We start from the raw sequence: 23063 nt of genomic DNA, 5'->3' as shown, positions 1-23063 counted from the left end.
ATCTGATCTGTTATTGTGGTGAGGATCAAATGAAGCAATGCATATGAATATAGGCTGGCATAAAATGACAAATATTGAATAATTTATTCTTATTTTGCCAAGTATTCAGTAGTTAGAAGGGCTTTCCTGGTGGCTCAGACTGTAAAGAATCTGCCTGCAATGCAGGAGACAGACGTTCGATCCCTGGATCAGGAAGATCCCCTGGAGAAGAGAATGGCAGGCAACCCACTCCAGTATCCGTGCCTGGAGGATTCCATGGACAGAGAAACCTGGAGGGCTACAGTCGAAGGGATTGCAGAGTCAGAGACGACAGACGAATGACAAATTGTCATTTACCTCCGCACCGCGAGGGGAGCTGCCGCCCTCAGGCTAAGCAGGCTCCGGGGTCAGCGTGGTGGAAGTTGGTCTAGCCGCGGTCACCGCCATCTTAGAACACAGGCCTTCCACACCCACGGCGTGTGGCTGCTTCCTTCAGTCTTAGAAGCAGGCCGCTCGTCAAGATACCCAGGCCCTTACCTCCTCAGGCGCTCCCTTCAGTAAGCCGTGTTCTCCAGGCGTTTTAATGTCCTTGGAAACGCTAAAATCGGCGTCTTCCGGGAGCTGTCCTCGCCCCGTGACCTCAGACGTGCACTTCCGGGACAAGAGCGTGACCCGTCGCCCCGCCCCCTTCCACCCTCTCTTTCCGGTGGCGGAGTCTGGAGAAGACGCGCAGGTAGGATCCCTGGACAAGGAAAATCGGCTGGCATCCTGCGGCCCGGGGGCTCATCGGGGCCGAGGGCTTGGGGCTGAGGTCTTTCTGCGGGAGACAAACCTAGTGCCGGGCGAGAGGAGCACGGCGGGCTGACCCAGACTCTGTTTCGCGCCCTGTCTCGGGAGGCGGCGGTGTTGGTTTAGGAAAAAACCTGTTAAGTGTGGGTGAGTTCGGATCTAGCCTTGAAGGCGTAGGCCCCGCGCCACGACCACAACTACCTTAACCGGCAGCACACCGTAGTTTGGAAGGGTCGGGTAATAAGTTGGTCTGATGTGAGTTCCCACCTTAACCTGTTATTTCCTGGGCAGTCTCATCCCGGGCCTCTGATCTCTGAAGTTGTCGAATCTGGAAAGTAGAAATAATCGTCTCATGAATCCCGTGGGGATGTAGTGAGGATTCAAGAAGGGAATACAGAGGAAACGGCCTTTCGTTAGGTGCTTCCTAAGTCAGAGTGACTGCTGAGTCGGGCACATTGCAATTTTTGTGCAGGTCTCTCAGAGCCAGTAAATGAGGCTAGGGATTGCACATCGTTGTTTGCTGAACACCTATCACGCGCCTGTGCCCTGAAGCCAGAGATGAGGAGCACTCTGCTCTTGGCAGGGTGGGTTGGGAGTCACCTGGGAGCCCTGATTCCTGCTCCTGGCGGCCTGGAGTGGGAGAGCCAGAGCTCTTCAGTGTCCTGCTCACCTTTCTCGGGGAAGAAGTATTCCCAGAGTTGTAAACACCTGGGGTTTTGTTGTTAAGGTTGGAATTTTTTTTCTTCTCCTTAAGAAATGGCACCTCGCAAGGGGAAGGAAAAGAAGGAAGAACAGGTCATCAGCCTCGGCCCTCAGGTGGCTGAAGGAGAAAATGTATTTGGTGTCTGCCACATCTTTGCGTCCTTCAATGACACTTTTGTGCACGTCACCGATCTTTCTGGCAAGTGAGTTAACCCCCGTGGGGAGGCACAGGACCCAGATAGCAAGGGCTGGGGTTAGAAATGACCAGGGAACTGAGTAGCACTTTAAGGGGATCTCTGGAAATAATTTTTATTAAAGATGTTCAGATAAGGATATGTGCTTGGTTGATTAGTGCACAGATACTGTAATCTAGGTGCTGGGGTTCTAAGAGAAAAGGAGCTACATTTTTTGCCTTTACAGTCTGTGGACTTCTTATGTAAAATGAGGAGGAATTACTCCTATTACTCGAGTAATAAGATTAAAGCCAAGAGTAAAGTGTTGATGCAGTGTTAAGCTGGGATCTGTGAACACCATCACTGCAGAACCTAGGGCGGTCTTGTGGGATCAGGATGCTTGTTCAGATTGACCTTCATCCTCGGCCCTTCCTGGGCAGTAGTGCTCTGTATCTTTAGGGTGTGATATGCACTCTGAATCCTTGATGGGTAAGAAAGAAAGGATCCTGTGCTTTGTTCCCAGGGAAACCATCTGCCGTGTAACTGGTGGGATGAAGGTGAAGGCTGACCGAGATGAGTCCTCTCCATATGCTGCCATGTTGGCTGCCCAGGATGTAGCCCAGAGATGCAAGGAGCTGGGCATCACTGCCCTCCACATCAAACTCCGGGCCACAGGAGGAAATAGGTAAGGCTGGGAGGATAGTGAGGCCACTGAGCTTGGGCAAGGCATCATAGGTACCTATGTAATTAATATGGGCATACCTCAGAGATACTGTGGGTTTGGTTCCAGACACCACTGCAATAAAAACAGTATCTCAGTAAGAATGAGCAACACTGTTTTCTCAGTGTGTATAAGAGTTAGGTTTACACTATATTGTAGCCTATTGTGTGTGCAGTAGCATCCTGTCTTTTTAAAAAAATGCAGCATACCTTAATTTTAAAATACTTTATTGCTTTAAAAAAAATGTAACTGGGACTTTTTAAAAAGGGCATGATTTGTGAAGCACAATTAAATGAGCTGTGCCTGTAATTGGTTTCTGCACTCACCCTGCCCCAACTTACTGTGTTAATTGAGCATACACAGCATATGAAGTGCTATGTTACAAGTACTAGAAGAGAGTGATAGGGAAAACAGTTATTGTTTCCATCCTCTGTGGCTCTCAGTCTGGCAGAGTTAGGCTTTAAACAATATAGAGCAGGGGAGCGTATGGTTCCTTTTTGCAGCAAATGTTGGGAAGCAGAAATGTGTCAGGGCTGGGTTGATAATAGAATTTAAATGAAGACCTAATGTGATATTAGGAATTGGTCCAGTGAAGGGAGAACAGAGGAGAGTATTACAGCCAGGGACAACTGGAAGGAAAAGGTCTTGGAGTGGAAATGAGCTTGGGACATCTCTGGGCATGAAAACTTTTTAATAGTAATGATTTGAGTTTGAGGTTGGTTGGTTTGTTAAAGATGGCCGCTGTGTGAGACCAGATAGGAAGTTGTTAAGTGATCCACTGATCTTGGGAGGGTGGGAAAGGACAGATCACCAAAAAGACTTAGAATCACAGCATGTGACGAAAGGGAGCACTTATGTTTGGCAGAATACTGTAAAGCAGTTATCCTTCCATTGCAAATAAATATTTTTAAAAGAGGGCACTTCCTTAAACAGGCTGCAGGCAGAGCAAAATACAAACTATGGCCCATGGTGTGGGGGAGGTATGCAACAAATAATGACTTGGCCAAAAGCTTTTCTTAATTTCGATATTCGTTTTCTAGGACCAAGACTCCTGGACCAGGGGCCCAGTCAGCGCTCAGAGCCCTCGCCCGCTCAGGGATGAAGATTGGGCGGATTGGTGAGTACCCCTCTTTGGCTGATGCTTGGTTTTGTTTCAGGTGTGACCCCAGAAAGCATGCGGTCTGTGCAGTGGACATAGGCCCTGGTCTGCTAACTTTTGGCAGTTAGATTTGTTAATGGGGTGTGCAAGAGGTACCGAGTGACATAAACTCTCTACGTGAACACTCATGCCACCTTGACCTGAATGTCCTGCATTGGAACAGCACTGTCTCATTTCTGTACTTCTGTGCCTGATAGTGGCTGGTGGAACTAATGGGAGATAAATTGTCCTTTCTATTGTTTTCAAGGGAGTTGTGTTCAATATTTTGGGGGGCTGACTACTGTGTATTAGTAGAGCGGGCTAGTCATTGTGACAAAAATATATGGAGGGGGCAGTGGCTCCCATGGTTAAGAATCACAGCAGTTCTCTATACTTGCATAGCGTTTATACCCTCGTGTCTGGCCGTTTATAGCTCTTAGAAAGATGTTAGCCCTTCCCCGCTGTTTCTGTGATAGCGTGTACTGATCCCTCGACCTGATGGTCCATCTCTCTCTCAAGATTTTTTTCAAAACATTTTCAATCTTCTTTTACCTATTAAAAAGGAGCTGTTCTTCAGTTTGAGAGGATTTTTCCACTAGAGTCAGTGGGCTAGGTATCAGAAACCTGGATTTGTCACCTCCCTCTGACATCCTATTCAAGTTGCCTACTCTGTCTGAGCTTCAGTTTCCCCTTCATGGAATTTGAGTTCAAACTACATGAGAAGTTTTGAGGAGGCAGCTCGTGGGTCAGCTGGACCCATCTGCTACATACTGAGGACTTAACTTGGGAAGCAGTAGGATCCACTGCTGATCTGTTTGACCACTGGCCTCGGGCAGCCTGCGCCCCTTCCCATCCAGCTCCAGACAATGATGTTTTCTCTTCTCCCTACAGAGGATGTCACCCCCATCCCCTCCGACAGCACCCGCAGGAAGGGGGGTCGCCGTGGTCGCCGTCTGTGAACAGGACTTCTCAAATTATTGCTTTCTGTTAATAAATTGCTTTGATGTAAGCTGTTTTTGACTCCAGTCATCTCTCCTTTATGTAGGGGCCATTGCTCGGGGGTACTTGATTCCTTTTTCCTGTCTGTGTTTAACCAGGGTATGGGGCTGTCTTGAGGTCACGGGTGCATTGATAAACCAGCAGCCATTTAATAGATACATTGCTTCAGAGAATGTATATAACCTGTCAAAGAGGAACATGAAGTGTTGATCCAGCCCCTGCCCTGGGACAGGGTGAGCCTGTGTTCTGTGAACTGGTTTCCTGAGAGGAGGAGCGGAAGGAGAGGTGAAATTCTGGTGCTACAGTTGGGTCTTCTCAACACTACTGTTTGTGACATTAGTTGCCTCAGTCATCTAAAGAGACCAAGGCCTTGGAGACCTTGTTTTGAAAGTGGAGATGTTGATTCCAAAAATGGACCAATTCTTAAAGAGCGGGAGTGGAGTGGAAACTGTTGAGCCCAGTGTAGCCTGAGCAGAAGAGCCTTCCAGACAGCCATATATAAACACGTGTGGGTGGGTACTCACCCCCCACACCTTCTGTGCAAGAAAGGGAGTGCACTGTCTTGTATCTTTCTTTTTCTCACTTGGCAGATCTAGGAGGCTGTTCCACATCAGTACATAAAGTACATAAAGATTCAGTCACCCACAAATACACACCAAGCCCTATTTTCATCAGTGATAAAAAAGTTTGTGCTTTCCGGAAGCCTGCATCCAACTCCAAGGACCCAGTGGCACCAGATGGTCCTGAGTGTTCTGCAGAGGATTAGCCCAGGGCCCTGGGATGGTGACTTCTACTCGGAGGCAAGACAATGACGTAACACTTTGAGGGTTCATCCCAGCAGACGTGTTTCAGTACTTCATTCCTTTTTATTGCTGTTTAGCATCCATTTCCCAGGTATACATCTGTTCACAACTCCCATCCCACTTGGAAGAGCCCTGAAGAGGTGAGTCTTGCCATGGCTCCTACCAACTTACTGTGTGTGATGGATTAGCCATAAAAGAGTCTGTTCATCATCTTTAAAATGACTAATTACAACACAAAGTATAAATGAGTCCATGCTGATTCAGGTGATTTTAAGATGAAGGCATAAATCTTACAAAAACTAAAAATAGTTGCTCCCCCTTCCAGGAATTGAACTTACCTGTGGGCTAGGCTTAGTGACTCACTTTCCAAAGAGTGGAACATGGAAGATGTTAGCTTTGGAGAGATGAACTATTAAGGGTTGCTGAACACTTGGATAAATCATGTTTCTAGTACTCTGACTTGACAAGATGATGAATACTTCAACTGAAGTTTAAATTTCTGAAAACCCATAATCTAGTTAGAGGGCATTCTACAACATATCAACATTTAAATTGTCAAAAGTTAAACCAGGACTCAAGACCAGAAGAGCTGAAGGAGGTGGAATAAGGCATTGGATCCTGGACCTGAAAGGGCATTAGTGTAAAAACTAATAAAATATTAACCTGGGGACTTCCCTTGTCCAGTGCTTAAGAATCTGCCTTCTGATGCAGGGGAGGCAGGTTTGATCCTGGTTCAGAGAACTAAGATCCTGCATGCTGCAGGGCAACAAACCCCATGTGCTCTAGAGCCCATGCTCTGCAACAGGAAGGCCAAACACCCTGCAATGAAGAGCCGGACACCACAGTGAAGGCCAGTGTGGCCAAAAAAAAAATCTGAATCTGCAGTCCAATTAGTAGTAATGTACCTGTGCTCCTTAGTTTTGACAAGTGAATTGTTAAAAATGTAAGATACTAGCATTCAGTTCAGTCAGTTCAGTTGCTCAGTCGTGTCGGACTCTTTGCGACCCCATGAATCGCAGCATGCCAGGCCTCCCTGTCCATCACCAACTCCCGGAGTTGACTAAGATTCACGTCCATCGAGTCAGTGATGCCATCCAGCCATCTCATCCTCTGTCATCCCCTTCTCCTCCTGCCCCCAATCCCTCCCAGCATCAGAGTTGGAAACCAAATGAGTGATATACAGAAAGGTCATATCTTGCAACTTTTTGGTAAATCTAAAAGTATCCCTAAAACATTGCAGGGATGGGGGGAAATGAGGGTGCTTTTCTACTGTTTCTGGTTTCGAAGGCAGGGCATGGTACACAGACCTGCAAGAGGCAGGTATTCCAGGGTGGAAATCCCAGTTCCCCAGATTTGGACTCAACCTTGGGCAAGTTATTTAACCTCTCAGCCCTTTAGTGAAAATTCCTATGATAATGGCAGCCTCATAGTGCATCACAAGAAAGATTAAAGCGTTTAATCTGGCACTGAAGAAACTGCTCCTATTCTTAATGCCTGTTCAGTTCTGCCAGGCATCATGAATGACAGCTGGCTGGAATCCTGGTGGGAAGATGCTGGCGCTCACTGAAGCGTTCTTTTTATTTCCTGTGATGGGACTTTGCAACTTGTCCTGCTGTTTCCTGGTAACCAGGGATGTAATCAGGAATTTTTGAAAGCAGTTCATTTCTAGGTTTTGTTTGCAAGTTGCAAAGAGCTAGTTGGTGCAGTCCAGGTTGGAATGTAAGTGGCCTATTGGCCACTGAGGTGGACAGGGCAGGACTTGGCCTGTTGCCCACCTGAGACTGCAGACCATGGAAGCCCAGCCACTGACTGTAAGTGCAGCCTCAGTCAGGGCCATAGAGATGGTCCCTACTTCTCACTCCTTTCTCATACCTGAGCTCCTGCAACAGTCTTTCTCCTAACAGGTCTTCCTGTCTTCCCTCTGTTCTTTGGTCGTAAGTCAAGCAGAGACATTACTTTGTCAACAAAGGTCCATCTAGTCAAGGCTATGGTTTTTCCAGTAGTCATGTATGGATGTGAGAGTTGGACTATAAAGAAAGCTGAACACTGAAGAATTGATGCTTTTGAATTGTGGTGCTGGAGAAGACTCTTGAGAGTCCCTTGGACTGCAAGGAGATCCAACCAGTCCATCCTAAAGGAGATCAGTCCTGAGTGTTCATTGGAAGGACTGATGTTGAAGCTGCAACTCCAATACTTTGGCCACCTGATGCAAAGAGCTGATTCATTTGAAAAGACCCTGATGCTGGGAAAGATTGAGGGCAGGAGGAGAAGGGGATGACAGGATGAGATGGTTGGATGGCATTACTGACTCAATGGACATGAGTTTGGGTAAACTCCGGGAGTTGGTGATGGACAGGGGGGCCTGGCATGCTGTGGTTCATGGGGTCACAAAGAGTTGGACATGACTGAGCGACTGAACTGAACTGAAGTCATGTCCAACTCTTTGTGACCCCATAGACCAGGGCCTGCCAGGCTCCTCTGTCCATGGAATTTCCCAGGCAGGAATACTGGAGTGGGCTGCCATTTCCTTCTCTAGGGCCTCTTCTCGACTCAGGGATCAAACCCACATCTCCTGCGTTGGCAGATGGATTCCTTACCACTGAGCCACCAAGGAAGCCCTGTCTTCCCTCTGGCCCATGCCTATGCCTAGGCCACACTACAACTGTGTGATCTAAAATTAATTGGATCCTGTCACACATACCCCTGCTATTTTATCCATGCCTCACTCTTATCTTCAGTCTAGAATCCAGTCTCCATGAATCTCCAGTATTTTGTCTAACCCTGCCATACCCTTCACCCTCTCTGTCCAAACCAAATCCAGTTCCTTTCACTTTGCCAATTCTCCATGCCTTCAGTCTGACTCCTTCAGTATCTTCTCTCCCCTTGGCCTCACTACCTACCACTTACCTGTTGGAATCAGTTTTTCATCACTCTCTCAAAGTTATCTTCTGGGATGTCCCTCAAGGTGCTTCTCCACTCACTTCCCCCATCACTCTTACTCCCCTCGTGGTACCACTAGTCTCCCTGTATCCTAATAGCATATTGCCCTGCTAATCTGCTAGCTCTGAGGGCAGAGAATGTCTTGTACAGTGTCTGCCAGCCCAGCTCCCAGTCTGCAAAAATAGGGGCTCTATAAAGACTTGTTCGATGAATCATTGAAAGAACTGCCTTCACCTTCTGTAGTTTAGTCAGTTGAAGGACTTTTCTAATAGATTCTAGATACGTTGCAACAAACATGCATTCTTGGGTTCTAAGAAAGTTAAGGAAATTCCCAGGAGCATTGAAGAAATGGGAAAGAAAAGGACATCAAGATAAAATGCTTTAGGGAGCTGAGAGCTATAGGAAAGAAAGCTGGGGTAACCCTTGGGGCAAATACTGGAGTTAGTGCCGGGAGGTTAAGTAAGTTTAATCCCCTAAGGGCTCTGCTCTCAGCCCCAACCACAGCCCCAAGGTGAGGGAACTGAACTTAACTTTCATATTAACCCAGAAACCCTCATTTCAGAGCTAATGTGGTCACAGGTGGGAGTGTCTCTGGGCTCTTTGTAGAAGAGCAAGTCCTCTTTGGAGAAAGTGAAAGTGTTAGTCACTGTCATGTCCAACTCTCGTGGCACCACCTGCCAGCCTCCTCTGTCCATGGGATTCTCCAGGCAAGATACTGGAGTGGGTTGCCATTCCCTTCTCCAGGGGATCTTCCCGACCCAGGGATCAAACCCAGGTCTCCCACATGGCAGGCATATTCTTTACTGTCTGAGCCACCAGGAAAGCCACCTACAATTGAGGTCTTGACAGTTGTTTTTTTCTTCCAGTTAACTCCATTGACCTGGGTGATGGTGTCATGGCTCCCTTTTGCCCAGGGGAATACTATCAAGGCAATTCTCAGTCTCTTGATGAAAGATCTGGGAAACCTTTCGCAAAACATGGCCTCAGGGGGAGCATTGCTGACCTTAAGTGGTCCAAAGAGAAGATGTATAAGGAACTTCAAATAAGTTAAGTTCTGTCTTGGTGCATGTAGTCCTAAGGTGGTGGAACTTGGCCAGTGGGTAGGTAGGAGTTGTAGAGAGATTTAAGCATCAGATAAAGGAGAGTTTTCTAAAAGAGAGCCGCTAAGAGGAAATAAAACTCCTTCCTAATCATTGGAGGCATACAAGCGTAAGCCAGGCCCCCACAGGCTAGCGAATCAGAATCAGTGTGGCAGAGACAGTTGTTTCCTAGTGCTCCTTCATCTTCTGTTATGAATAGTAGCAGCCTCAGTGTTTAGCTGGATGCATGGTTGATCAGAATAGAGATCACTTTTCCTAACTATAGTCACCAGGCTATATATTACAGCCCCAGGACTTATAAGAAAATTCTTAAATAATGTCTAGATACTTGCTTTCAGATCTTTGCCGGAACTTGTCACCTGATCAAACAGACCTTCCTTGATCATCACAGATCAATTAATGTTTCTTCCCCTGCCCCACCTCTAGTCATCATTCTCAAGCTGTTTACCTACCACATGCATAGCACTTAACCCGAGTGAAAAAGTTGGCTTAAAGCTCAACATTCAGAAAATGAAGATCATGGCATCCGGTCCCATCACTTCTTGGGAAATAGATGGGGAAACAGTGGAAACTGTCAGACTTTATTTTTCTGGGCTCCAACATCACTACAGATGATGACTGCAGCCATGAAATTAAAAGACGCTTACTCCTTGGAAGGAAAGTTATGACCAACCTAGATAGCATATTCAAAAGCAGAGACATTACTTTGCCAATAAAGGTCCGTCTAGTCAAGGCGATGGTTTTTCCTGTGGTCATGTATGGATGTGAGAGTTGGACTGTGAAGAAGTCTGAGTGCCGAAGAATTGATGCTTTTGAACTGTGGTGTTGGAGAAGACTCTTGAGAGTCCCTTGGACTGCAAGGAGATCCAACCAGTCCATTCTGAAGGAAATCAACCCTGGGATTTCTTTGGAAGGACTGATGTTGAAGCTGAAACTCCAGTACTTTGGCCACCTCATGCGAAGAGTTGGAAAAGACTCTGATGCTGGGAGGGATTGGGGGCAGGAGGAGAAGGGGACGACAGAGGATGAGATGGCTGGATGGCATCACTGACTCGATAGACATGAGTCTGAGTGAATTCCGGGAGTTGGTGATGGACAGGGAGGCCTGGCGTGCTTCGATTCATGGGGTCGCAGAGTCGGACACAACTGAGCAACTGAACTGAACTGAACTAAACCCTAGTGTGGAGTCTGTGACTCTTGAGTCCTGTGGTTCTCAACCTTGAGTGTGCATCACATTCAGTAGATCTGGGATGGAGGCCTGAGGACATGTATTTCTAACAAGTCCCCAAGCAGTGCTGACATCAGTGGTCTGGAGACCACGCTTGGAGAACCAGTGGACGTGTCTGTTTAGGTCACTGCTGTATCCCAGCACCAGGAGCTCTACGTTAAGTTGTGGTGTTTTCTACATGTTTGTGGACTCATTTTGCAGATATCGCATTCAAATAGATTTAAGGCAAGTACTCTTATCCACATTTGACCTACAGACAACCTGAGTGTCAGAGAAATTGAGTTGTCCAGGGGCACATAGCTAGAAAGGGTCAGAGCAGAGATTCGAACCTATGCTTGTCTGAAACCACAGAGTGTGCCCTCCTCAATCACTGTGCTGGCACACCCTTGGTGGGCTCCAGCTCAGTACAGTCTGGTTGAGGATTAGGAAGAGGAGGACCCTCCCTGTCCTTGCATGAGATTGGGAAGTAGAAGGCAGCAGGGGGCCGCTCCTGAAGGAGCCCGGCGTCTGTCGAGTTCTCAGCCACCGTGTACTGGTGGCCACCAGGTGGCAGCAGCATACAGACGGCATGGCGGGGTCTGGGTTCTGCCGCCCTTAACTTCTGTGGCCCTAGATGTTTCCCCTTTCTCATGGTCTTTGGTTTCCCCATCTTCACAGATAGAAGATTAGATCTCTGTAATATCTAAAGAACCCTTGCAGCTCAAATACCATCTATAAGAGACAGGTGCAGCCACTGGAAGTCAAATGCCCCCAAACCAAATATACTGTTTCTCTTCTCCCACACTGAGAAATACCCTCAAACCGGAATTCCATCACTAACAACCCCCCCCGCCCCGCCGACTGCTGCAAACCCCCACTATACTATCACTGTCCAGAAGAAATATGCAAGCCACAAAACTTAGCCACATAATTTCAAATTTCCTAGTAGCTTATTAATAAATATAAAAAGTGACATTAATTATAATATATTTTACTTAACCCAATATATCCAGTGATTATATCAATGTATAATCAATATGGAAAGTTATTACCAAGATAGTTTATATTTTCTTTCTGAGCTACACCTTGAAATCCAGTGTGTATTTGTCTCAATTCAGACTAGCCATGTTTCAAGGCTTCACCTGCGACATGTGGCTAGTGGCTGCCCTGGTAGACAGTATAGTCCTAGGATATTAATGACAAATATTTATTGAGGTATGCACTATACTGTCTTATATACATTTCTCAGTCCTCATAACACCCTATGAAATAGGCAAGATTACTATCAGTCTAATTTTGTAGATAATGAAACTGAAGTTCAGGGAGGCTTTTTGGCCAAGATCACAGAGTAGGTCAGCAGAAGAGTCTGGATTTGAACTTGGCTCTGTCTGGTGCCAGAGTGTGGCTCTTTATCTTGACATAATCCTCCTGGTAGGAGATGTTTAGGATATGCAGTCGATGGGACCCACTGACTGGGATTCCAAATCTAGGGAATGCAAAAGCCTGGGAGCCAATAAGAAGGCCTGTGAGGGCAGTAGATGAGAGGCCTTGAAGCTACCGTTCTCCCACCCTGAGTTATGTGTTTGGCAACGTTGAGCTTGCCCAGCTAACAGCCAGTGACTCTGTCAAGAGGAAATCATGATCTTAGGAAGATCATGTCAGTGTAATGAATAACTGAGCTTGCCAAAAAAAAAAAAAAATCTGGTATCAGGAGAAAGTGAAGACTGAGAAATGCAGGAATAAGCTGCAGGGAGTGTGGGAGAGGGTAGAATTTCAAGGGACGGGGCTAGGCCCAAAGTGTGGAAGTTATAGGGAGCAAGTTGTAACTCTGCCTCAGGAAAAATAACAATGACAGTGTCAGTAGCTAGATTTATTAAGCACTTACTAAGCAACTTAGACGTAGCACCTTATTTAACCCTCATCATACTAGGAGGTAGGTACTACTGTTCTACCATTTTGCACGTGAAGAAACTGAGGCACAGGGTGCTTGTAGGAGCAGAGTTGAGATCAGCCAACTAGTGTCGACACTGCACTGCCACACCATCCACTGCCTCAAATGGGCTGCTCATGGAGGTGCGGAGCCCACTGTCTCTGGAGGCATTTCAGCAGACCACCAGAGATGTGAGGAAATGCTCAAACAAGGATCATGCCTGAGCGGGACAGAACTAGTGAACTGATAGTGAAGCTTGTCTGGAGAGTAACGGAGGTAGTACAATTGCCCACAAAGATTGGGAAGGAATCCTGTCTTTCTAATCCATTACCTTGCGAACAGGGGCTATAGGAGGCACGACCGTCACTAAGATTGGTCACAGCGAGTAAGGGGTCTGTGGGAAGCAGCATGGCAGAGTAGTTAAGAGAATGGTCTCTGTTGATAGCTTAAACCTGGGTTCAGATCTTGGGTGTCCCACTTGCTGGCACTTAGCTAGTATTTGTACAACTCACCTAATCTTCCTGAGACTCACAGGGCTATTGTGACAGTAAAATGAGGAAACACACAGAATAGTTTATACTCAGAGATGAGACAAGCTCTGCCAAGGCAGGAAAGTCAGGAGCCAAGGCCTTGGTGTAATTCAGAAAGCTTCACTTTGCCCTCAAACCCAGTGGACAGGACTGATGCTGGCAGCATTTGCAAAATGAGCTGCCAGGGTGAGGAGGCAGGTCTGAGAGGAGAGCAGGAAAAGAGAGGCGGCAGGGAGTTGGTGCCTAGGAGGAGGAACACTCCAGGACCACTCCTGCCTGGTGGGGAGGCTGGTCAGCCGAGTGACACTGCTGGGCAGGGTGGCCCTATGGAAGCGCCAAGGACTCGCTGTGCGGGAGCCCAGCAGAGCCGCCGCTCTGCAGCATCACCGGTCCCTCCCCCCCGCTCCTGAGGTGCTCCCTTCTGGACAACAGGTTCAGACACCATGACCTGTATCCTCTTCCAGAGGCTACCCTCACCTCTCTGCTCCGCCTCCCGTGCTGGTTTCACTTCTTCCCTCCCAGACACCTCCCAACCCAATTCTCAGACCTGCTTTTGTCAAGATCTCCCATGCCTTCCGGGTGGCCCAGTCCAGTGGGCCTTTCCCTCAGCAGTGTTTGACACAGCTGACACTCCTTCACTCCCCTGTTGGGATCTGTGATCACACCCTCTCCCTATTTCCCTTCTGCTCCCTGACCACCCCTCTGCACTGTTCAGAGCTGCTCCTCATCCCATCTCTACACATCAAGGGTCTCCAGAGCTCAGCCCTGTCCCCTGGTATAAAACTGTCTGCAAGCCAATCATTTACAAACATGTATACTCACTCCAAGTTTCAGTCTGGGACGGTCAGTCATCGATGATGTCTCCACATGGGTGTCACACAGGCTATAGCCACAACAAAACTCTAGGGTCTTTCTATCCCAGAATGAGTTCTCCTGTCTCCTCCATCCCAGTGAATGCCACCATCCAGTGTATAGCTCTAAACCCGGACACCATCTTTGACTTCACTCCCACAGCAAGTCCTGACATTTCTACTTTTCAAAACAGCTATCGAATCCATCTGCTTCTCCTTGTCTCCACACCGTCTCTCACTTAAACGATTTTACCCCTAACTGATCTCCAGACTCCCACTCCTGCCCCTGGGAAATCTGTATGCCATACATCATTAAAAAACATAAACCAGCCCCAGCCCATCCCTGCTTGACACTCTTCACCAGCTTCCCATTTTCTTGGAATAATACCTAAGCTGCAGCCCAGCCTGTCCCTTCAACAGCATCCGAAACCACCCTCCCCCTCACTCACTAGGCTCAGACGCACTGCACTTCTTTCTGTTCCTCAAATGTGCCAAGGACTTCTTGTTTCTGGAAAAGACATCATCTCCGCTGCCCAAGCCAAAAAGCTCAGCAACATCTTGGTCTCACCCCTCTATCCATATTCAGTTTGGTCTGAGTCCTGTGGATTTTCCTCCTGACATTTTTATTCTTCCTCACCTTTCCTGCAATGCTTCCAGCCGTGGCCCCCAACAGGCCTGCCTCTCCAGCTTGACTTTTCACCACAGCTTCCTGACTGATCTCCCTGCCTCCAGCCTCAGCTGTGACCTGACCCCTAATCCCAGCCTCAGCCACTGTAGCCCAGTCTCTGACCGAGACTGGGGATCATTCGTCGCCAGGTGTCTCCATATGCCCCTGTGTCCTGGTGAGTGGTGCAGAACTGGTGCTTGATACATATTTGCTGGATGAATGAATCCTAGGAGAGGGCTTGATCAGTCTTGCTCAGTTGTACTAGCTGAGATCACATGTCCAAGGGCCATACTATTAACTTACCTGCCAGACAGCAGCTGGGAGAAGAGTCGGGGAGTCCCAGATCCTAAATTGGTTGTAGGACATCTGACCTAGGGCAAATCAAATCCTCTCCTCACTCAATTGTCCCTTCAGTACAATGGGAAGGAGCAGAGCAACTAGTCTCTTTCTCCCAGAAACACTGTGAAGTGAGCAGAAGTGAAGTGAAAGTCGCTCAGTCGTGTCTGACTCTTTGCGACCCCATGGACTATACAGTCCATGGAATTCTCCAGGCCAGCATACTGGAGTGGGTAGCAATTCTGTTCTCCAGGCATCTTCCCAACCCAGGGATCAAACCCAGGTGTCCCACATTGCAGGCGGATTCAAGGCCATTTGTTACAAAATGTTTCCTCACTCTGGTCTCCTTGGACCTTCACAGCAGTCCCAAGAGGTAGTGGGGACCATCTGCCCCTATTGTACTGACTTTCAACACAGCCTGAACCACCCTTTTAAACCGCAATTTGGATAATGACACCTTTTGCTCAAAGCCTTCCCATGGTGCTTTTTTCTTTCTTTTCTTTTTTTTGGCATGCAGGATCTTATTTCCCCATCCAGGGATCAAACCCACGCTCCCTTCAGTGGAAGCATAGTCTTAACCACTAGACCACCAGGTAAGTCCCAAAGCCTTCCCAAAGCTCTTGATTTTACTCAGAGTAAAAGCCAAGGTTGTGACCATGGCCACAAGATCTGGCCCAAGACCTCGTTTACCTCGTGTCCTGTCATGCCCCGCCTCAGTGGCTCCACTCCAACCGCTCTGGCCTCCTTGCTGTTCCTCAGCCAGGTGCATCCCCACGCTGGGATCTTTGTCCTGGCCGTTCCTTCTGTCCAGGGAATCCCTCCCTCAGACATGGCCTAGGTTAACCACCTCATCTTCAAGCCTGTGCCCAAACCTCGCCCTGTCAGTGAGGCCCAGCCCAACACCCTATAAAGTACTACCACTTGCCCCCATCCTGCAGTGTAGTAATACCTTTTGTTTCCCCATCTCTGCCATTACTCTTTAACAAACACGCTTACTTGTTTGTTTCCAACTAGAATGCAAACTCCGTAAGGGCAAGGATACTGTCTGCTTCATTCATTGACATAGCCCAAGGACCTGGCACGGAGTAGATGGGCAATAAATAATTGTTGAATGTGTAAATGAGCAAGTGAGAGGAGTAAAGTAAAGGGCTTGCCCAGGCCAGGCGTGACAGGTACAGGACTGTAGCGTGGGCCTGCTCCTTCCCCATAGAGAGGACCTTTTCTGGCCTCTTGTTCGTGGCCAAGATGTGCTAGGATCCAAGGGGCCCCAACACAGAAAGGATGGCCTGGCCATGTGGGGTGGTGGACAGGGCTGGGCCTACACTGCCTACCTACCACCTAGGGTGGCTCTTTCCTCTCCCAGGACTTGGGGACCAAGAAGGAACACAAGATGGTTAGAGGTCCTGAGGGATTCCACCTCCTGGCTCACCCAAGTGAACTGGCAGGAACTCACACCTCTGGGGCCTGGAGTGCCCAGACCGAGGGAGAACAGGCATCTCAACCTAGACCAGCTCAACAGGGGCACCATAGGAGGAGACCCACAGGATGATCCTGGTGTGGGGATAAGGGCCCCTCTGGCTTTGTTGTGCAGCTCCAGATCTCTGGGAACAGTCCCAGATTCAGCAAGTTTGCAGAGGGGCTTCCCTGGTGGTTCAGGGGTAAATAATCCACCTGCCAATGCAGGAGACATGGGGATATCCCACATGCTGTGAAGCAGCTAAGCTCATGTACCGCAACTACTGATTCTGTGCTCAAGAGCCCAGGAGCTACAACTGCGAGCCCACGTGCTGCAACTGCTGACGCCCTAATGCCAGCACTCTGCAACAAGAGAAATTACCGCAGTGTACCACAATGTTACTTCTGCTTGCTGCAATTAGAGAAAAGTCCACGCAGCAATGAAGACCCACTGCAACCAAAAATAAATAAAATTATTTTTTAAAAGTTTGCAGAAAAAAATTCATCACTGAACTACTTAATGCTTATGGCACACTTAATCTCTACATCAGGCATATGTATATTAATTCATTCAATTATCCCCAAAAGCCAATGGTTTAAGTTAGTATCTATTAGTATGCCCATTTTACAGATGAGGAAACTGAGGCACGGAGGAGTTAAGTCATTTGCTCAAAATGACACATCCTGACATCCTGTAGTAGTGGAGCTGGAATTTTTTAAAAAAATATTTATTTGGCCAAGACAAGTCTTACTTGCAGCCCAAGGGATCTTTAGCTATGGCATGTGGGATTTAATTTCCTGACAGGGATCGAATCCAGGCCCCATGCATTGGAAGCACAGAGTCCCAACGACTGAACCACCAAGGAAGTCCTTGGAATTTTTTTCTAATCAATACAAAACTTTGGATAATTTCTGAGAAATTTCAAGGAGGACTACAACATACATTTTTTGCTTATGCTGTGGAAGAGCCCACTGTCAGTGTAATAATATGTCAAGGGAACAGTGGTGGAAATATAGTGTCTTCTGAGCAGCTAGCACAGTTTTTATATAGGAGGAGATTGGATTTGTACACAATTGCTTTTAATTTTTTCCCAACCATTTATTATTCAAAATTTCAAACATAGAGATGTTTATATATTGCACTTAGATTCACCTATTGTTAATTTTATCTATTATCTTTTTCCCTGAGCTATTTTGAAAATAACTTGCAAACCACATTTCATGTCACCTCCAAGTACTTCATTCAGAGTCTTCAGCCTCTAAAAATATTTTTTTCTAGCAGACTAAAATTGCATTATTGCACCTAAGAAAAGCAATAATAATCCCCAAGTATCAGCTAAAATTCAGTCTATATTCAAATTTTCCCAGCTTCACAAAAATATCTCTTACAGCTTTTTTTCCCAACCAAAATCTTGTCAGAATATACAAATTGCATTTGGTTATTATGTTTCTTTAATCTTTTAAAATACAGAACCCTCTCCACACCCACACAGGCGTCTTTTTTCATGACATTGACTCTTCCTTGGGCACTGTTGTTCTTTGGTGACTGAATTCTTCTGTTTATTCATAGTTTTATTTCATTTGTTCTTCTGTGTCTGGTAAATTAGAATTTAGGTCTAATGGCAGGTTCAGTTTAATGATATTTTTAGCAAAGATACTTCCCAACTGATGCTGAGTATCTTACCTCTTTAGGAAACACAAAATGTCACAGTGCTCTGCGATCGGTGATGCTAAAAGTCCGATCATGTGGTGGCAACCGCAGGACTGCCCCATTGTAGGGCGGCTTTTCCTGTAAACAACCAGCGAGGACTCTGGACAGGTACCGTGGCAGGTGGATATCCTGTGTCCCCCAGCCCTTTGTCTCATGATTTTGGCATCCATTGGTGGTTAACTATTACACTGGAGATTACAAACAGGTGATTTTCTAATTCTGTCTTCTCTTTTACATTAGTTAGCTTGCATTCTTCTGTAAAGAAAAAAAGAAAGAAAGAAAAACTCCTTATAAACTGGGATTGAACTATATAGTTCCTTTTGAAGAAGCAAGGTAAATTATTCTTATTGATGCTGGAATTGTCTCATATTCGGCTGGCAGGTGCTCTTTCAAGTTGGCTCCAAGGTCCTTCTGACAAACACCAGTGGTCCTTGAGCACTTCTTTGCTTTCTGAGGGAAAAAAAAAAAGATGCTTGCGACCTCACCTGTGTTTCCCTTCCTCAGCCCTGGGATCCACCATTTTGGCACTGGGATGTTATTCCAAGAAGTTAGCCTCAGAACTCTTTTGTTTAGACCAGATCCAGGTCTGTGTGACCTTGGGCCTGTTCCTTTCCCCTTTCCGAGTCAGACTTTCTTCATGTGAACAGTGGGGGAGCTGAATCCTGCCTTAACCCTGGGTCCCTCTCAGAGTGTGGCAGACACCAAGGCTTGCTGCTTCCTGTCGTTCTGTCTCCATCTCCAGCAAGAGAATGGGTAGGACAGGACTCCTCCACTGGGCAGTGGGGCCTGTGTGACACCTGAGACCTCTTACCCTACTAGAAGAAGAGACGGGAACCATCATCCTGTCCACTCTTATAGCTGGAATCATCTCCAGCCTCTTGTGGGCGAGGACAGGATGACCTTTGGGGTCACCCTGAACTTTGACCGAAAGCTGCTTCGCAAGGAAAAGGTGTTTTTTAAGATTGCCATTTTGTTATCACAGTCAACTCAGAATCAACTGACTTTGATGTTAAACGGAGTTTTACTCTGTATCAAAGTTATAAATTCACATATTTAAATAATCAAATCCTTCTAAAAGGCTGGCTGCAAAAAGCGGAAGTTCCTTACCTTCCTTTCCCCACCACTTTAGAATGTTTTTAGCCTCTATGTCTCTCAATAACTTCTGGTACTGTTACTTCAGATTCTTTCAGTTTTAAACATGATCTGGTTGGCTTCTCACTGTGGACACAAGACCAAGATTTAGTCCTCTTTCCTTCTCTTCTAAGTCACTTTTCCTATCCTCTCATCCTTCCCAAATGCCTCTACTGTATGTTTAGTTAGATCAGTATTCAAAGTTCGTCATATTATGACAGTAAATGCCATTTATAGCTGTGCTGTGTAGTATGGTGTGATGACTATTCATTTCCTATAGTTTTTTGTTTTCCCCAAAATTAATAATTGTCTTGGTACAACTTAGCAACTAAACAATAGCAACAAAAAATACTTGTCTTGGTTTTTTTTCATTTGCTTAATTTTCTGTGAAATTTATCATAATTCAACCTCATTCTCTTCAAAAAATGATCTAAATCATCTCTCAGTATATTCAGATCTATCAGCTATCTATTAATTTTATCTTATTGAAGAAATGTCTTTCAGAGCTTGTGGACCTGATCCAGTACGAATCTATTGCTTTTCTCTTGGGATTTCTCTGTGCCATCGTTCTGGGGAATCCCCGTTCCCTTTTGTGAGTTGAATTTCAGCTTCCTGTATTTCAAGTCTTCCTTTATTTTTAGTGAAGACCTTCATTTTGGCAGAGCATACATTCGTGAAGCTTTCTGAGGAAGAAAAAATTTTGAGATAATGAATGTCTGAAAATATCTTTACGATACCTTCATACCTACTTAATAATTTGGCTCAGTAAATATTCTAGGATGGAAATAATTTTCTCATAGAATTTTGAAGGTGTTGCTCCATTATCTTCTGGTTTCCAGGGTTGCTCTTAAGTCCAAAGTCATTCTGATTCCTGGTCCTTTGTATCTGTCTTGTTTCTTTCTGTGAAATTTTCTCTTTGTCTTTATTTTTCTATAACTTCACTTGATGTACCTTGGTGTGAAATTATCTTCATACTTTGGTATTCACTAGGTCCTTTCAGTTTGGGAATTTGTCTTTGAGTTCTGGACAATTGTACCGAATTTTTCCACTGATTTTTTTTTCACCTTTGTTTTCTCTGTTCCCTATTTCTGGAACATTGATATTTGGCTATTGGGCATCCTGGATTGGTCTTTGATTCTTTTTTCTCCCAAATTCTTTTTATCTTGGTGGTCTACTTTCAGGGAGATTAAAAAACTATCTTTACCTACTGATTGTTTAATATCTACCCTTGTACTTTTAATCTTTAAGGTATGTTTGTTGTCATCATGGTTCTAACAGTACATTTATCTTTATAGCATCCTATTCTTATTTCATGGGTGCAGTATCTCCCTTATCTCCCTAAAGCTGTTAATATCTATTTGTTTCCTCCATGGTTCCTTTTTGAGATTTGGTTATTTGTTTTGTTCACTCTCTTTTGTGTTAGAGGTTTTCTTCAGATGTCCCAAGAGCCTTGATTGTCTAGAAAATCAAGTGGAAGCTGTGACTAATGTGAAGGGCTTATTGGCTGAGGTCTTCCCTGTAGGGTTATTTGGCTGGGTTATTTCATCATTGAACCCCAGTATCAGAATCTTTAGTTCATTCCTTGTGGAGCTCTCCAGAGAAGGATTCTCTCATTTATTGCCCAGAAAAAGAAGGTCTGGCTTCTGGCATTCTGGAAACTGGGTCGGAGAGAAGGCTGGGACTCATCTTCAGAGCTGGGCCCATGCCCTGCACTGTGCCTGGGGATAAACTTCCAGCCCTCTTTCAGGGAGGGAGGAGTAGTTGGGGAGGGACAGGCCATGGACAGTGTGTCTAGTCCTCAATTCCTGAACCTGTTCTACCACATAAACTGGTGGATTCCCAGCTTTTCTAGCTGCAGGTTTAGAATTAACCTTTCTTGGGTCTGTTAATGACTACTCCTCATCCATTTGCTTTCCAGCTTCTAAAATTCTGCTGTTTTCTCCTTTTCTTTCTGTCCTTACAGATCTACACTTAAAAAAAAAAAGAAAAAAAGAAACTTTTTGTCATTTTAGTGACAGAAGCCAAGTGAAAGAGGAAGCAAACATATAATGTGTTTTAACCATCATTACCAAGAAATCTTTTTTTAAATTGAACTATCAATTTCACATTCCATAATATTCAGGCTTTTAAAATGGTACAGATCAGTGGTCTTCCTATGTATCCACAAAGTTGTGCAACCAGCATCACTGTCTAATTCCAGAATATTTTCATCACCCTGAAAGGATATCCCATACCCATCAGCAATCATTCCCCATCCCCTTTCCCCTGGCAACTGTTGATCTACCTTCTGTTTCTATGGCTTGACTAGACACTTCATATAAATGGAATAGTACAAGATGTGGCCTTTTGTGTCTGGCTTATTTCACTTATCATGATTTTTTAAAATATATATCATGATAATTTAATGGCATTATTAAAGTGTATACAATCCAAATTTAAACACTTAGCATCTAATCTCAGTTTCACTTGAAATAGATAAGCGAATTTTATTTATGTATCAATACTTCTTACTCTTTGATGATTTAGAACAGAATTTTCTAAAACAACTTTTGTCAAACTTTGTCTCTCTTCAGATGTTTGGTCAAATTCACTTAGCATGATGCTTTCAAAATTAATTTTGTGGCATGAATCAGTACTTCATTCCTTTTTTTTTTTAAAATAAGACTTGTATTGAGACATTAATTCTTCTTTATGGCTAAATAATGTTCCATTGTATGGATATACCACATTTTGTTTACTCATCAGTTGATGAATATTTGGGTTGTTTTTGCTTTGGGGCTATTATGAATAATGATGCTATGACCATTTGTGTATAAGTTTTTCTATGGATACATGCTTTAATCTGTCTTGTGTAGATATCCAGGAGTGGAATTACTGGATCATATGTAACTCCATATTTAACTTCTTGAGAAATCGCCAAATTGTTTTCCAAAGTGGCTGCACCATAGTACATTCCTGCCAGCAATATCTGAGTTCCAATTCCTTCACATCCTTGTCAACACTTGTAATTATTTGTCTTTTGATTACAGCCATCATAGTGGATGTGAAGTGGTACCCCATTGTGGCCTCAATCTTCATTTCCCTAATGACTAATGATGTGGAGCATCTTTTCTTGTGCTTATTGACCTTAAATTTGCTGAAAATTTAAACATACACACAAAAGACATAAAGATTAATAAAACAAATATGGTCTATAAGACACAGATAGTGAGAAATAAAATCATGCCAACAGTTAAACCTCCCCTGGGTACCCTTTCCCAGACCCTCTTCCTTCCCTCCCTGTAGAGGTCTCCACTGTCAGGAATTTGAATGACATAATTTGAGCATTAGGAAGCAGAAGGGTGGAATGGTTAAAATCAAGAGATGGATGCATGATTCTGGGCAAACATGTAGCCTCTCAAAACCTCAGTGTCTCTATCTATAAATGGAGATAATAAAATAAAACAGCCCTTAAAATGTCACTGTAAAGATTAAATGAAACAAAGCATGCAAAACGATTAGCACAGTGCCGGCTCAAAGGAGGGCTGGGTAAGTGCTGGCAAATATTAGTACCAGAGCCTTAGAACCAGGGACTCGGGTTCATAAAATGCTTATATTAGCAGACAGCAGAGAGAACACTGAATCCAGCTTTCCTCCCCTGGCTCTGAGATGACATAACTGAGGCCCTGAGAGAAGGAAAGGAATTTGTCTAAGTTCACAAAAGGGGGGCAGCCCCTTTATGTACCCACTCATCTACAGGTGAGAGGGGAGACAAAAAGAATTTTCGGCTTTTTTTTTTTTGCTTGCTTCAAAGTGATTTCCTATCTAGGGAGTGAACAGTTACCCGTTTCTTGAAACCTCCAAAGAGCCTTATGAATCCACAGGTCTGCCCAGAAACAAGTGACGCGGGCCCTGTGCAGCC

General features: G+C 45.3%; 1 protein-coding gene and 1 long non-coding RNA gene across 4 annotated transcripts; one reads left to right on the top strand and one right to left on the bottom strand.

Moving 5' to 3' along the window:
• The first annotated feature begins 676 nt into the window (after nucleotides 1-676).
• RPS14 (ribosomal protein S14) lies at nucleotides 677-21137 on the top strand. Of its 3 annotated transcripts, NR_198875.1 has the most exons (6): nucleotides 677-712; nucleotides 1523-1673; nucleotides 2167-2328; nucleotides 3405-3481; nucleotides 18013-18151; nucleotides 21126-21137. NR_198875.1 is itself a non-coding variant. In NM_001434951.1 (5 exons), the coding sequence occupies exons 2-5, from the start codon at nucleotides 1525-1527 to the stop codon at nucleotides 4459-4461; spliced, it is 456 nt and encodes a 151-aa protein (NP_001421880.1). In that variant the 5' UTR covers nucleotides 677-712; nucleotides 1523-1524; the 3' UTR covers nucleotides 4462-4515. The 3 variants fall into 3 exon arrangements, 2 of the variants coding, with proteins under 2 accessions (NP_001421880.1, XP_005209605.1); NM_001434951.1 differs by lacking the exons at nucleotides 18013-18151; nucleotides 21126-21137 and adding an exon at nucleotides 4394-4515; XM_005209548.4 differs by lacking the exons at nucleotides 677-712; nucleotides 18013-18151; nucleotides 21126-21137 and adding exons at nucleotides 849-915; nucleotides 4394-4515.
• LOC107132649 (uncharacterized) lies at nucleotides 17755-23053 on the bottom strand. The gene is made up of 2 exons (XR_001500712.3): nucleotides 19139-23053; nucleotides 17755-18286 (listed from the first exon to the last, which is right to left on the bottom strand). It is a non-coding gene; the product is annotated as an uncharacterized lncRNA (long non-coding RNA).
• Between the last annotated feature and the right edge of the window lie 10 nt (nucleotides 23054-23063).

The sequence above is a fragment of the Bos taurus genome, chromosome 7, assembly GCF_002263795.3.
Source record: "Bos taurus isolate L1 Dominette 01449 registration number 42190680 breed Hereford chromosome 7, ARS-UCD2.0, whole genome shotgun sequence".
Taxonomy (NCBI): Eukaryota; Metazoa; Chordata; class Mammalia; order Artiodactyla; family Bovidae; genus Bos; species Bos taurus.
This window is presented reverse-complemented; position numbering and strand designations above follow the sequence as displayed.